The 15388-nt window shown below is 45.2% G+C and overlaps 1 protein-coding gene across 1 annotated transcript; it reads left to right on the top strand.

Annotated features, from left to right (window-relative positions):
* Positions 1-4803: 4803 nt before the first annotated feature.
* LOC143943282 (olfactory receptor 5F1-like) lies at positions 4804-7088 on the top strand. Its single transcript, XM_077464930.1, has 2 exons — positions 4804-4908; positions 5007-7088. Exon 2 carries the CDS (start codon positions 5049-5051, stop codon positions 6000-6002), a length of 954 nt encoding a protein of 317 aa, XP_077321056.1. The 5' UTR covers positions 4804-4908; positions 5007-5048; the 3' UTR covers positions 6003-7088.
* Positions 7089-15388: the final 8300 nt, after the last annotated feature.

Below are 15388 nucleotides of genomic sequence, written 5' to 3'. Positions count from 1 at the left end.
ACACTTTTGACATGTCATTGAGGGGGGTTACTGTCAGGGCTGGCTTAGCCCTTCCTCCTCTGGGCTGGCCGCTCAGCTGTCGGCTAATTGCCAGCTCTCTTCTCTCTCCACAGTTACCAGCTGTTTCCGATGATGTTTGTCTGGCCTGTCTATTTAAAGTCTTCCAGCTCATTTATCCATTGCCTTCACGTTTGGTCACCTCACTAGGAACCATCTCCTGCTGTTGTTTTAAGACTGGCTTGCTACATCCCTCCTGGCTTCCATCCTGCTTGCAGTTGCTCTCCTTGGATCCCTGATGTCTGGACTGGCTGATTACCCGATCTGGTTTATGAACTTTGGACTGGCTGACTACATGATCTGGCTACTGCACTCTGGCTTGCTTGACTTTTTTAATTAATAAACAAGTGTGATTTTATTGTACTTATATCTCTGTCTGTTTCATGGTTCCTGTCAACTATGCTTTCTATATGTGCAAGTATTTTATACGTGTATTGCACACCTATATACTGCACACCAAATAGTACACCTATACCAGTCCTTAAAAGGACCTTTGTGGACCTAGTAGCTAGTGATTTGCAGACTGTCCCTCAGTCCCTACACTGATAAAAGACTGCTGCAGAATAGGGCAGCAGTCAGCAGCAGTGCACCACAACCCTATATATTGTACACCTGTACCAGTACTTACAAGGACCTTTGTGGACCTAGTAGCTAGTGATTTGCAGACAGTCCCTCAGTCCCTACACTGATAAAGGACTGCTGCAGAATAGGGCAGTAATCTGCTGCACAGCCCTGCACCAGCTCCCTATATATTGTACACCTATACCAGTCCTTACAAGGACCATTGTGGACCTAGTATCTAGTGATTTGCAGACTGTCCCTCAGTCCCTACACTGATAAAAGACTGCTGCAGAATAGGGCAGCGGGCAGCAGCAGTGCACCACAACCCTATATATTGTACACCTATACCAGTCCTTACAAGGACCTTTGTGGACCTAGTAGCTGATTTGCAGACTGTCCCTCAGTCCCTACACTGATAAAGGACTGCTGCAGAATAGGGCAGTAATCTGCAACACAGCCCTGCACAATCACCCTCTATATTGTACACCTATACCAGTCCTTAAAAGGACCTGTGTGGACCTAGTAGCTAGTGATTTGCAGACTGTCCCTCAGTTCCTACACTGATAAAGGACTGCTGCAGAATAGGGCAGTAATCTGCTGCACAGCCCTGCACCAGCACCCTATATATTGTACACCTATACCAGTCCTTACAAGGACCGTTGTGGACCTAGTATTTAGTGATTTGCAGACTGTCCCTCAGTCCCTACACTGATAAAAGACTGCTGCAGAATAGGGCAGCGGGCAGCAGCAGTGCACCACACCCCTATATATTGTACACCTATACCAGTCCTTACAAGGACCTTTGTGGACCTAGTAGCTGATTTGCAGACTGTCCCTCAGTTCCTACTGATAAAGGACTGTTGCAGAATAGGGCAGTAATCTGCAGCACAGCCCTGCACAATCACCCTATATATTGTACACCTATACCAGTCCTTAAAAGGACCTTTGTGGACATAGTAGCTAGTGATTTGCAGACTGTCCCTCAGTCCCTACACTGATAAAAGACTGCTGCAGAATAGGGCAGCAGTCAGCAGCAGTGCACCACAACCCTATATATTGTACACCTATACCAGTACTTACAAGGACCTTTGTGGACCTAGTAGCTAGTGATTTGCAGACAGTCCCTCAGTCCCTACACTGATAAAGGACTGCTGCAGAATAGGGCAGTAATCTGCTGCACAGCCCTGCACCAGCACCCTATATATTGTACACCTATACCAGTCCTTACAAGGACCGTTGAGGACCTAGTATCTAGTGATTTGCAGACTGTCCCTCAGTCCCTACACTGATAAAAGACTGCTGCAGAATAGGGCAGCGGGCAGCAGCAGTGCACCACAACCCTATATATTGTACACCTATACCAGTCCTTACAAGGACCTTTGTGGATCTAGTAGCTGATTTGCAGACTGTCCCTCAGTCCCTACACTGATAAAGGACTGCTGCAGAATAGGGCAGTAATCTGCAACACAGCCCTGCACAATCACCCTCTATATTGTACACCTATACCAGTCCTTAAAAGGACCTGTGTGGACCTAGTAGCTAGTGATTTGCAGACTGTCCCTCAGTCTCTACACTGATAAAAGACTGCTGCAGAATAGGACAGCAGTCAGCAGCAGTGCACCACAACCCTATATATTGTACACCTATACCAGTCCTTACAAGGACCTTTGTGGACCTAGTAGCTAGTGATTTGCAGACTGTCCCTCAGTCCCTACACTGATAAAAGACTGCTGCAGAATAGGGCAGTAATCTGCAGCACAGCCCTGCACCAGCACCCTATATATTGTACACCTATACCAGTCCTTAAAAGGACCTTTGTGGACCTAGTAGCTAGTGATTTGCAGACTGTCCCTCAGTCCCTACACTGATAAAAGACTGCTGCAGAATAGGGCAGTAATCTGCAGCACAGCCCTGCACCAGCACCCTATATATTGTACACCTATACCAGTCCTTAAAAGGACCTTTGTGGACCTAGTAGCTAGTGATTTGCAGACTGTCCCTCAGTCCCTACACTGATAAAATACAGCTGCAGAATCGGGCAGCAGTCAAGTATAATATTCTTTCTATATTTGGAAGAAAGTGTATTATACGTGTACAACCCTATATACTGTACACCTATACCAGTCCTTAAAAGGACCTTTGTGGATCTAATAGTAATAGCTAGTGATTAAACTGACTGTCCCTGCTCCACCCAGCATCCTGTCCCTACACTGACAAAAGACAGGCTGCTGCAATCACCAGCACAGCAGTGCACTGAACCCTATATACTGTACTACACTTATACCAGTCCTTAAAAGGATTTTTGTGGACCTAATAGCTAGCGATTTGTGCCACTACAGTCTCTCCCTACTCCACACAGCGTCCTGTCCCTACACTGACATAAGACAGAATGTAAAATGGCCGCCAGATCAGGTTTATTTATAAGGTAGGGGGAATGTCCATGTGCTGAAATGTCTCAATTGGCTGTCCTGTACCCCATGATGGATGTATCATCATGGGTCAAAGTTCTTTCACACTGTAAACACATATGTCCGCCGGGCGAACAGTGGCAATAGTCTGCCGAACACGCAAAATTTGCCGCGAACCGACCGCCGGGCGAACAGTTTGGCCATCCCTAGAGAGGGCATCTCATCACTGTGTCTGCCACTGAAGGTTGTCTGGTAAAGCCCCTCTACCCCAACTTGCATAGATGGACTGAGCCTACATCTCTTGGTTGTTTTAAGATGTTTTAGTCGTGTTTTTACTGTTTTGGCTCTTGTGTGTCTTTGTGTGTCTTCGAGCCTGGGTATGCCCAAGAGTCTCCGTTTTGTTATGTACAATTAAAAACTGCAATAACAATAATTTTCCAAAAAAAAAGTCTTTAATGTGTATACTTGCAAAATGATGAGATAAACTGTGATCATGAAAGAAGATCTTGATGTTGTGACGATTGATGATGCCGATTGTTTAACCTGATGAGATAAACTGTGATCATAAATTAAGATCTTGATGTTGCTCGATTGACAATGTCGATTGTTTAACCTGTTCCTGATGGTTTGAATGGATCTGCCGAAATATTGCAGTTTACATGTTAAAGTAATGACTTAAACAGCATATTCCAAAGAGCAAGTCTAATTGGGAAGTGAAGGACTAAGCCCTTGTACACATGGTCGGACATTCCGATGGAAAATGTCCGATCGGACCGTGTTGTCGGATAATCCAACCGTGTGTGGGCTTCATCTGACTTTTTCCATCGGAATGTCCGACCAACAAAGTTTGAGAGCTGGATAAAAAAAATTTCCGACAACATGATCCGATCGGACTTTGTCTGATCGTTTGTAGAGAATTCCGATTGGACAAAGTGCCACGCATGCTCAGATCAAATTCCTAGACCAAAGCTATTGGCTACTAACCTGAACGTAGTCCCGTTGTAACTAAATAACGTCATCATGTTACGAACGATCGAATTTTCGGACAACTTTGTCCGACCGTGTGCATGCAACACCAGTTTCGGACAAAATCCATCTGAAAAAATCAGACGGATTTTGTTGTTGGAATGTCCGACCGTGTGTACAAGGGCTTAGAGCATGGGTCTTCAAACTATGGCCCTCCAGTTGTTCAGGAACTACAATTCCCATCATGCCTAGTCATGTCTGTGAATGTCAGAGTTTTACAATGCCTCATGGGATGTGTAGTTTTGCAACAGCTGGAGGGCCATAGTTTGAGGATCCCTGACTTAGAGATTCAATTTCCTTAAATATAGCCTTAATAGACTTCAAAATACTCTTAAATATATTAGACTCTGGTTCTCCCCAAAGCTAGAATAGTTACTTGAGTATTTCATCTATTAAAATATTTTGTTAAGCCACCAATTTTTTATTTTTTTTATTTAAGGGAAAGGGTGTTGCTTCTGTGTTTTAGGTGTGATAATAGGTGTGTTTTTTTTTAATGCTATTCACACCTAAAAAATGCAAACGTTCTTGATTTTGGCTGTACTTTTTAGACTTATACAATTATACTGCAAAGTTTTGTTCCAAAGTAAATAGAATTTTTTTTTTAGATATCTGAAGATACTTTTTGAAGACTTGAAAACTTCAAATGGATTGGGAATCTGAAAACTTCAAAGCAATTTACATAATGAACTGAAACAATGAAAACAAATCCCTTTTGGGAAAAATGAATAGTTATATACTCTTGATAAACAATATCTGATCTCTTTCAATTCGTTTTACATTAACAGAGCATGAGAGTAGCTATACCACTATCACTCACTCCGCAAGGGCTCTTTCTTGGAAAATTGAAGAAATACAGGTATAATAACTTGATAATATTACTAAATTTTACCCAAGTTTGTTTGATAGGACTATTTTCTTGGTATAACTAACTGTCATATCTAAACATTTTTCTAGGAATGCAAGAGTTTTCATCATCAAATGTCTCCATAACCAGAAATGGAGTTGTATGTTATATTGGAAAACTCAAACCAAACAATTGTAGAGAATTTTATTCTTCTTGGACTCTCTTCTGTCTATAGTCTACAAGTTGTCTTTTCCATGCTGCTTTGCTTGATGTACATGGTGACATCATTAGGAAATCTTTTACTGATCATTACAGTAAAACTTAACCCCCGTCTCCAGACCCCAATGTACTTTTTTCTGACTAATCTTGCTGTTATCGATATTTGTTATTCCACAACTGTGGTGCCCAAAATGTTGGCAAACACCCTGTCAGAGGATAGAAGCATTTCCTTTTTGGGATGTGCAATGCAGTTATATTTTCACGCATCTTTAGCTGCTGCAGAATGTTTAACCTTGACTATTATGGCTTTTGACAGATACAATGCCATCTGTAAACCTCTGCAATACCACATGATCATGGACAAAAAACTGTGTTTTTATCTGGCTGCTGGATGCTGGACTGTGAGCTTTGCTGTTCCTGTACATCTTACGCTTTATACTTTTGGGTTGCCTTTCTGTAAATCCAACAATATTGAACATTTTTTCTGTGAGATGCCACCATTACTTCATTTGGCCTGTGCAGATATTTGGTTCAATGAGATCTTGGAGTATGTTGCAGCTATAGTAGTAATTGGAAGCACCTTGGTGCTAATATTTGCATCTTATCTCTTCATCACCTTGACCATACTAAATATAAAATCTGCCAAACTAAAGCAAAAAGCATTCTCTACTTGCGCCTCCCACCTTGTCGTAGTCTTCCTCTTCTATGTAACAGTGTTGTTCATGCACTTACGCCCTCCTTCCAGCTACTCCCCCAAACAGGACAGAGTTGTGGCCCTCTTTTATACTGTGGTAACACCAACGCTAAATCCTCTCATCTACAGTGTACGAAATAAGGAAATAAAAGCAGCTATAAGAAAAACATTGTCAGTCATAGCATGTCATTAATATTCTTTAGCAGCAAACAATATTGATTAATTTGATTCTTGGGACAATACCAGCAAGTTGATTGATGGTGAATATAAATTTTACCTTAAAGGTATACTCCAGTTGTATATGAAGTGTTTGAAATTGAAAATCATTTTCTTTAGATATAAACAAAGACCCCCTCTATCCATCACTACTACCACAACCAAGCCTATTAATCTTAAATGTAAGTAAGAGGCAATATCTAGTGAAAATTTCTGAGGCATTAGGGTTGATTTACAAAAGGTAAATAGACTGTTCACTTTGCAAAGGAAATTGCATTTTGTAAATTATTTTTTCACAGAGTCTACAGAATGAGGTGAAGTTCTGCTCAATTCCATCATCCAATCCTGTGCAATCAAAAATGCTGTTTAATTTTTCTTGTATGTGATTGGGTATTTTTTGTAAAGTGAAATATCACTACATTCACTTTAGCCTTGTTATAATTCCCTTGCAATGTGAACAGCCTACTTGCCTTTGGTAAATCAACCCGATAGTTTGCATTATACAGCAGTTCCAGTTCCCTGCAGAATGTGCCAGTCTAGGAAAGGTGTGACCATGGAGAAAAATTATCAGTCTGCCTGATCTCCATGATCAGATTGACACATGAACCAGACTAATTACTTTATAGTCTATAAGTCAACACATATTTGAGAAGTTTTTTAAAAAAAAATACTTTTTATTGAATTTTTTCCATTGTTACAGACCAAATAAATAAAATATATAAAGCTCTGTAACAACTTTAAGTGTTTGGATGGTAAGATATACTGTAAGTATGAACGAACAACCTAGCAATGTGGGTTTTCATTATTGTAAGCACAGAACTAAGACATTATACTTCTCAGTTTTACAAGTTTGTTGTTACTGTTAATACTTTATACTCTGTTCGGATGCTCTGAAAGCTGCAGTAGAACTATTTGCTGGTCTGCAATACTACTATCCTTTGTGCTTCATCCATCATACACTGTATGACGCATTTTATGAGATGATGTTAATTGATACATGACCTATGTTTTTCAATGGGTTGCATCCCAACAAATTTTGTAATGGTCTACTGGCCTTTTTTCTTACCCAATAAAAACGTTTATATATAAAAAAAAAGATATACTCTAAGTATACCGGTAGCAAGGTAGGACAATAATGCAAAAAGCATCAAGCAGTGCTGAGCAAACATGAGTGAACTAACAAAGGCTTGCTTATTACTAAATAGCATAAGGATCCATACAAATGGTACTAGAACCAGAATACAGAAGAAACACAGAGGTCACTGCTAGGCATGAGCTGAACACCCCCAGTTTGGTTCGCACCAGAACTTTCGAACGGGCCGAAAATTCGTGCGAACTTCAGAACCCCATTGAAGTCTATGGGACTCGAAAGTTCGAAATAAAAAGTGCTAATTTTAATGACTAATATGCAAGATATTGTCCTAAAAAGGGTTTGGGGACCTGGCTCCTGCCCCAGGGGACATGGGTCAATGCCAAAATTATATCAAGAATTGTAATTACATGTCATTGTTGAACAGTGGTAGAAAATGTGGGACTTTGGTGGTTCTGGTGCTGGTGCCACAACACTATAAGTCCTCACAGTTACTCTCGGTGGGCACAGGAACGGGCCCTGCTCTGAAATATTATATCAAGAATTGTAATTACATGCCCCTGTTAAACAGGGGCTGAACAATTGGGCCTTAGGCACTGCATGCAGGTGCCACAACACTGCAACCTCTCCCAGATACTCTAGTTGGAGTGCAGGAATGAGCTCTGCTGCAAAGCATTGCATCAAAAATTGTATTACATGCCCCTGTTAAACAGGGCCTGAAAAATTGGGCCTATACACTGCAACCTCTACCATATACTCTAGTTGGAGTACAGGAATGAGCCCTGCTGCAAAGCATTGCATCAAAAATTGTAATTACATCCCCCTGTTAAACAGGGGCTGAAAAATTGGGCCTTAGGCATTGGTGCTGGTGCCACGACACTGCAACCTCTCTCATATACTCTAGTTGGAGTGCAGGAATGAGCTCTGCTGCAAAGCATTGCATCAAAAATTGTATTACATGCCCCTGTTAAACAGGGCCTGAAAAATAGGGCCTATACACTGCAATCTCTGCCATATACTCTAGTTGTAGTGCAGGAATGAGCCCTGCTGCAAAGAATTGCATCAAAAATTGTATTACATGCCTCTGTTAACCACTTGCCGACCGCCGCACGCCGATGTACGTCGGCAGAATGGCACGGGCAGGCATAAGCACGTACATGTACGTGATTTGCCTCCCGCGGGTCGGGGGCCCGATCGGGCCCCCGCCCGGTGCCTGCGGCGGTCGGTTTTCGTTCGGGAGCGATCCCGGACGAGGGGACGGCCATTCATTCATGGCCACCCCCTCGCGATCGCTCCCGACGAATGGAAATCCCCGGTGACATCACTTCCTCTCCTGTAATGTAAACACAGGAGAGGAAGTGATGTATTCTCTCCTCCGTGTCGGTATTTTTCGTTCCGACACGGAGGAGAGCGGATCAGTGAGTTGCACCAACACATCCCACACACAGTAGAACATGCCAGGCACACTCACACCCCCCCTTTACCCCCCGATCACCCCCCCAATTACCCCTGCCCCCCCAGTCACAGTGACACCAATGTCATTTTTTTTTTTTTTTTTTTTTTTTTGCATTGGTGTCATTTGTGACTGTAATAACTGTTAGGGCAGTTAGGGTTAGCCCCCTTTAGTTCTAATGTACCCCCCTAACCCCCCCAATAAAGGTTTAACCCCGTGATCACCCCCCGTCGCCAGTGTCACTAAGGCTGGGTTCACATTGCAGCGGTTTATGAGAACGAATGTGATTCGCACCGCACTGCAGTGCAAATCACATCCGATCTCTGTGCGATTCGAGTTCAGCCATTCGCCGCACCCGCCGCACCCGCCACACCCGCCGCACCCGCCGCAAATTCGCACGGGACCCTTTTTTTGGCCCGCAGCAGAATCGGATCGCATGGGTGTTCACACCATGCGATCCGAGTTTGCAGATCGCACTGCGATATGCGAACTGATCTGGGGGTGTCAGTAACATTTCACTGACACTCCCAGCAGTTCGCATAGGGCAGTGTGAACTGCCGCCGGGAGGCATGCGATGCGGGAACCCGCCGCGGATTCGCGGCGTTTCCGCATCGCTCCAGTGTGAACCCAGCCTAATAAGCGATCATTTTTCTGATCGCCGTATTAGTGTCACAGGTGACGCTAGTTAGGCAGGTAGGTATTTAGGTTCGCCGCAGCTTTTTATAGCGCTAGGGACCCCCATATACTACCGCATAAAGCCCCCTGATTGCCCCCTAGTTAACCCTTTCACCAGTGATCACCATATAACTGTTACAGGTGACGCTGGTTGGTTAGTTATTTTTTTATAGTTTCAGGGCACCCGCCATTTATTACCTAATAAAGGTTTAACCCCCTGATCACCCGGCAGGTGTCATTTGTGACTAATAACTGTTAGGGCAGTTAGGGTTAGCCCCCTTTAGTTCTAAGGTACCCCCCTAACCCCCCCAATAAAGGTTTAACCCCGTGATCACCCCCCGTCGCCAGTGTCACTAAGGCTGGGTTCACATTGCAGCGGTTTATGAGAACGGATGTGATTCGCACCGCACTGCAGTGCAAATCACATCCGATCTCTGTGCGATTCGAGTTCAGCTATACAGATAGTATGGCTGAATTCGTGTCGCACCCGCCGCACCCGCCGCAAACTCGCACGGGACCCTTTTTTTGGTCCGCAGCAGAATCGGATCGCATGGGTGTTCACACCATGCGATCCAAGTTTGCAGATCGCACTGCGATATGCGAACTGATCTGGGGGTGTCATTAACATTTCACTGACACTCCCAGCAGTTCGCATAGGGCAGTGTGAACTGCCGCCGGGAGGCATGCGATGCGGGAACCCGCCGCGCATTCGTGGCGTTCCCGCATCGCTCCAGTGTGAACCCAGCCTAATAAGCGATCGTTTTTCTGATCGCTGTATTAGTGTCACAGGTGACGCTAGTTAGGCAGGTAGGTATTTAGGTTCGCCGCAGCTTTTTATAGCGCCAGGGACCCCCATATACTACCGCATAAAGCCCCCTGATTGCCCCCTAGTTAACCCTTTCACCAGTGATCACCATATAACTGTTACAGGTGACGCTGGTTGGTTAGTTATTTTTTTATAGTTTCAGGGCACCCGCCATTTATTACCTAGTCTCACTAGTGTACCCCTAAATTTAGGGGTGTCTACTTTCTAAAATGGGGTCATTTGGGGGGGGGGGTTTGTGCCATCTTGGCATTTTATGGCCTTCAAAACTGTAACGCCCTTAGAAAGCCTGAAGGCGGTGCTTGGTTTTTGGGGCCCCGTACGCGGCTAGGCTCCCAAAAAGTCCCACATATGTGGTATCCCCGTACTCAGGAGAAGCAGCAGAATTTATTTTGGGGTGTCATTTCACATATGCCCATGGCATGCGTGAGCAATATATCATTTAGTGACAACTTTGTGAAAAAAAAAAAAAGTTTGTAATTTTCCCGCAACTTGTGGCAAAATATAAAATATTCCATGGACTCAACATGCCTCTCAGCAAATAGCTTGGGGTGTCTACTTTCTAAAATGGGGTCATTTGTGGGGGTTTTGTGCCATCTTGGCATTTTATGGCCTTCAAAACTGTAATAGGTAGTGAGAAGTGAACTCAAAAAATTACGCCCTTAGAAAGCCTGAAGGCGGTGCTTGGTTTTCGGGGCCCCGTACGCGGCTAGGCTCCCAAAAAGTCCCACATATGTGGTATCCCCGTACTCAGGAGAAGCAGCAGAATTTATTTTGGGGTGTCATTTCACATATGCCCATGGCATGCATGAGCAATATATCATTTAGTGACAACTTTGTGAAAAAAAAAAAAAAAAAAAAAAAGTTTGTAATTTTCCCGCAACTTGTGGCAAAATATAAAATATTCCATGGACTCAACATGCCTCTCAGCAAATAGCTTGGGGTGTCTACTTTCTAAAATGGGGTCATTTGTGGGGGTTTTGTGCCATCTTGGCATTTTATGGCCTTCAAAACTGTAATAGGTAGTGAGGCGTGAAATCAAAAATTTACGCCCTTAGAAAGCCTGAAGGCGGTGCTTGGTTTTCGGGGCCCTGTACGCGGCTAGGCTCCCAAAAAGTCCCACATATGTGGTATCCCCGTACTCAGGAGAAGCAGCAGAATTTATTTTGGGGTGTCATTTCACATACGCCCATAGCATGTGTGAGCAATATATCATTTAGTGACAACTTTGTGTAAAAAAAAAAAAAAAATTTTTTTTTTGTCATTATTCAATCGCTTGAGGCAAAAAAATAAAATATTCAATGGGCTCAACATGCCTCTTATCAATTTCCTTAGGGGGTCTACTTTCCAAAATGGGGTCATTTGGGGGGGTTTTGTACTGCCCTGTCATTTTAGCACCTCAAGAAATGAGATAGGCAGTCGTAAACTAAAAGCTGCGTAAATTCCAGAAAACGTACCTTAGTTTGTAGATGTGACAACTTTTGCGCAAACCAATAAATATACAATTATTGACTTTTTTTTTACCAAAGACATGTGGCTGAATACATTTTGGCCTAAATGTATGACTAAAATTGAGTTTATTGGATTTTTCTAATAACAAAAAGTAGAAAATATCATTTTTTTTCAAAATTTGCGGTCTTTTTACGTTTATATCGCAAAAAATAAAAATCGCAGAGGCAATCAAATACCATCAAAAGAAAGCTCTATTTGTGGGAAGAAAAGGACGCAAATTTTGTTTGGGTACAACATTGCATGACCGCGCAATTACCAGTTAAAGCAGCGCAGTGCCAAAGTGTAAAAAGACCTCTGGTCATTTACCAGCAAAATGGTCCGGTCTGAAAGTGGTTAAACAGGGGCTGAAAAATTGGGCCTATACACTGCAACGTCTACCATATACTCTAGTTGGAGTGCAGGAATGAGCCCTGCTGCAAAGCATTGAATCAAAAATTGTAATTACATGCCCCTGTTAAACAGGGGCTGAAAAATTGGGCCTTAGGCACTGGTGCTGGTGCCATGACACTGCAACCTCTCTCATATACTCTATTTGGAGTGCAGGAATGAGCATGCTGCAAAGCATTGCATCAAAAATTTTAATTATACGCCCCTGTTAAACAGGGGCTGAAAAATTGGGCTGGTGGCACTGGTGCTGGTGCCACAACACTGCAACCTTTCCCATATACTCTATTTAGAGTGAGGAATGAGCCCTGCTGTAAAGCATTGCATCATAAATTGTAATTACACGCCCCCGTTAAACAGGGCTGAAAAACTGGGCTGGTGGCATCGCCCAGAACCAAAAATGTTCTTCCAAGATATCAGCGGGATCATTGAGGAGGAAGAGAATAGTCATTCAACATAACAGGACAGTCACTCAGCATCAGCATAGGCAGTCTTGAAGGGATGTGGCATTTCCAAAAAAATTATTCAGTTACATCAGCTTCAGGTGCTTGGTAGCTGGTGGTGATCCAAGACTGATTCATCTTTATGAAGGTCAGTTGATCAACTGAGTCGGTGGACAGGTGCACCCTGTGATCGGTTACAAAGCCACCAGCAGCACTGAAGGTGCGTTCCGAAAGAACGCTGGATGCAGGACAGGCCAGTAGCTCAATTGCATACTGTGCAAGCTCTGGCCAGTGATCCATCCTCAAGACCCAGTAACCCAGAGGATTTTCACTGATCATACCTTGGGGCTGCGGACTAAAAAATTGTCTGAACGCATTGGTCAGACGGCCACCCTCTCCACCGCTCCTTCTGACCGAAGTCTCAGCAAAACGTTGTCCAGGACGAGGAGTTTGTAACCGCCCAGTCTCTGGGAACGCGTTGCACAGACCTTTCTGCAAGGCCTCCCGGAGATGTCTCATCCTCTGCTCCCTTACCAACCTTACCCTTGTACCGTGGATCAAGGAGAGTGGCCAGCCAGTAATGGTCCCTCTCCTTGATCCAAAGAATATGGGGATCCTTCCGCAGGCTTTGCAGTATCAGGGAGGCCATGCAGTGTAGGTTAGCTGAGGCATTCGTTCCGGAGTCCTCTGGGTCACTAAGGACAACATGATATGCAGCCACCTCTTCCCAGCCAGGTACAAGTCCATGGGTTTCTTGGGACTGTAAATCATCCCTACAAGACTGCTGCTGCTGATGCTGAGTGCCAGGCTCCACCTCCATGCTGACACAATCCTCCTCCTCCTCCTCTTCTTCCTGTGTGATGGGTGGGACAGCAAGAACACTGTCTGGATAAAGGGGCCCTTGAGAGGCAAGGAAATCCTCCTCTTCCTGCCTCTGTTCTGCCTCAAGTGACCTGTCCATTATTCCACGCAGCGCATGCTTCAACAGGTGGACAAGAGGTACAGTGTCACTGATGCATGCACTGTCTCTGCTCACCATCCTTGTGGCCTCCTCAAACGGTGACAGGACATTGCATGCATCCCTGATCATGCCCCACTGGGGTGGTGAGAAAAAACCGAGCTCCCCTGACCCTGTCCTGGTGCCGTAGTCACACAGGTACTCATTGATGGCCCTCTGCTGAGTGTGCAGCCGCTGCAACATGGCCAACGTGAGTTCCACCTGGTGGGCATGTCACATATAAGGCGGTTCTTGGGCAGGTTCAACTCCTTTTGGAGCTCAGCCAGCCGAGCACTGGCATTAAATGATCGGCGGAAATGCACACAGACTTTCCTGGCCTGCTTCAGGACATCCTGTAAGCCCAGGTACCTGCCCAAGAACTGCTGCACCACCAGGTTAAGGACGTGAGCCACACAGGGCACATGGGTCAGTTGTCCCTGTCGGAGGGCGGAGAGGAGGTTGGTGTCATTGTCGCAAACCACCATTCCTGGCTTAAGCTGGCATGTCGTCAACCACCTCTCGGCCTGCCCCTGCAGAGCTGACAATATATCTGCCCCAGTGTGGCTCCTGTCCCCCAAACAAACCAGCGCAAGCACGGCATGGCATATTTTTGCCTGCGTACTTGTGTAGCCCCTTGAACGCCTATGGAGAACCTCTGGTTCCGAGGACAGAGCACTGGAAGAGGCCATGGAGGAAGAAGAAAAGGAGGGGTGGAGGAGAGAGGTGTGTCACAACCAGTAGTAGCATTTTGGAGGCATGGTGGTGGAACAACCTCCAACACTACTGCACCTTGTCCGGCATCCTTCCCAGCTGCCAGAAGAGTGACCCAATGGGTTGTGAATCATAGGTAACGTCCCTGTCCATGCCTGCTGGACCATGAGTCAGCAGTAATATGCACCTTACCGCTGACCACCCTGTCCAGCGAGGCAAGGACATTGCCTTCCATATGCCGGTAGAGATCCGAAATCGCCTTCTGTGAGAAAAAGTGGCGTTTGGGGGCCTGCCACTGAGGAACCGCACATTGCACAAACTCACGGAAGGGGTCGGAGTCTACCAACTGAAAAGGCAGCAGTTGAAGTGCTAGCAATTTAGCCAAGCTAGCATTCAACTGCTGGGCATGTGGATGGCTGGGAGTGAATTTCTTTCTACGGTCCAGCAGCTGGGGCAGGAAAATTTGCCTGCTACAATCGGACACGGGTGTACTGCTAGCAGAGTGCCCGCAAGCACTTGGCTGTGACACACCTAATTCTACACCTTCATTCCTCTCAGTAGAGGTTTCAGAGAGGACTGAAGGTCTAGTGGGGTTGGAGATCCCAGCTGATGAGGAGCAAGGAGTGGTCCGCTTTGTTCTTTGGTGTGGGTCTTTAAGGTACGCTTGCCAACGAGCTGCATGGCAGGTCAACATATGTCTGGTCAAGTATGTGGTGCCCAAGCGGCTAATGTTTTGGCCACGCGAGATACGCTTGAGACATATGTTGCAAATAGCAACGGTGCGATCTGATGCACTCATCTCAAAAAAGGCCCACACGAAAGAACTTTTGGAATAACGCACAGAGGCAGCGCCCTGCACAGGCGGAACTCTGCAGTGTGATTCAGTCAGTGTGCTGCCCCTAATGCCTCATTGGAGATGTGCCTCCTCCTCCTCTCCTATCAGGCACCCACATGGAGTCAGTGACCTCATCATCACCTTCCTCTTCATCACTGGAGCAAGCCTGGCAGTATGCTGCAGCTGATGGAACATGACTGCCAGATTGCTGTCCTTCATGAGCATCCCCTCTCTCTTTGCTCACACAACTGCCTTCCTCTAGCTGAGTATCATCATCAGAGCCTTCAAAACACTGGGCATCCTCCTGCAGCATGTACCCAACACTGTGCTCAAACAGTTCAGGGGACTCCTCAGGAGGACAGGGTGGGTCTAGGGAAGGAGTGAATGATGATGACATTGAGACGAGGAAAGAGGATGCGTTGGCAGCTGCTTTACTAGTA

Source organism: Lithobates pipiens, unplaced genomic scaffold, assembly GCF_037356315.1.
Source record: "Lithobates pipiens isolate NorthernLeopardFrog02 unplaced genomic scaffold, aLitPip1_a1.2 Scaffold_30, whole genome shotgun sequence".
Taxonomy (NCBI): domain Eukaryota; kingdom Metazoa; phylum Chordata; class Amphibia; order Anura; family Ranidae; genus Lithobates; species Lithobates pipiens.
Note: the sequence above shows the minus strand (reverse complement) of the source record. Positions and strands in the feature narration are given on the sequence as shown.

Excerpts from the sequence above, each read along its gene's own strand:
- LOC143943282 (XM_077464930.1), top strand. The coding sequence starts at position 5,049 with ATGGAGTTGTATGTTATATTGGAAAACTCAAACCAAACAATTGTAGAG.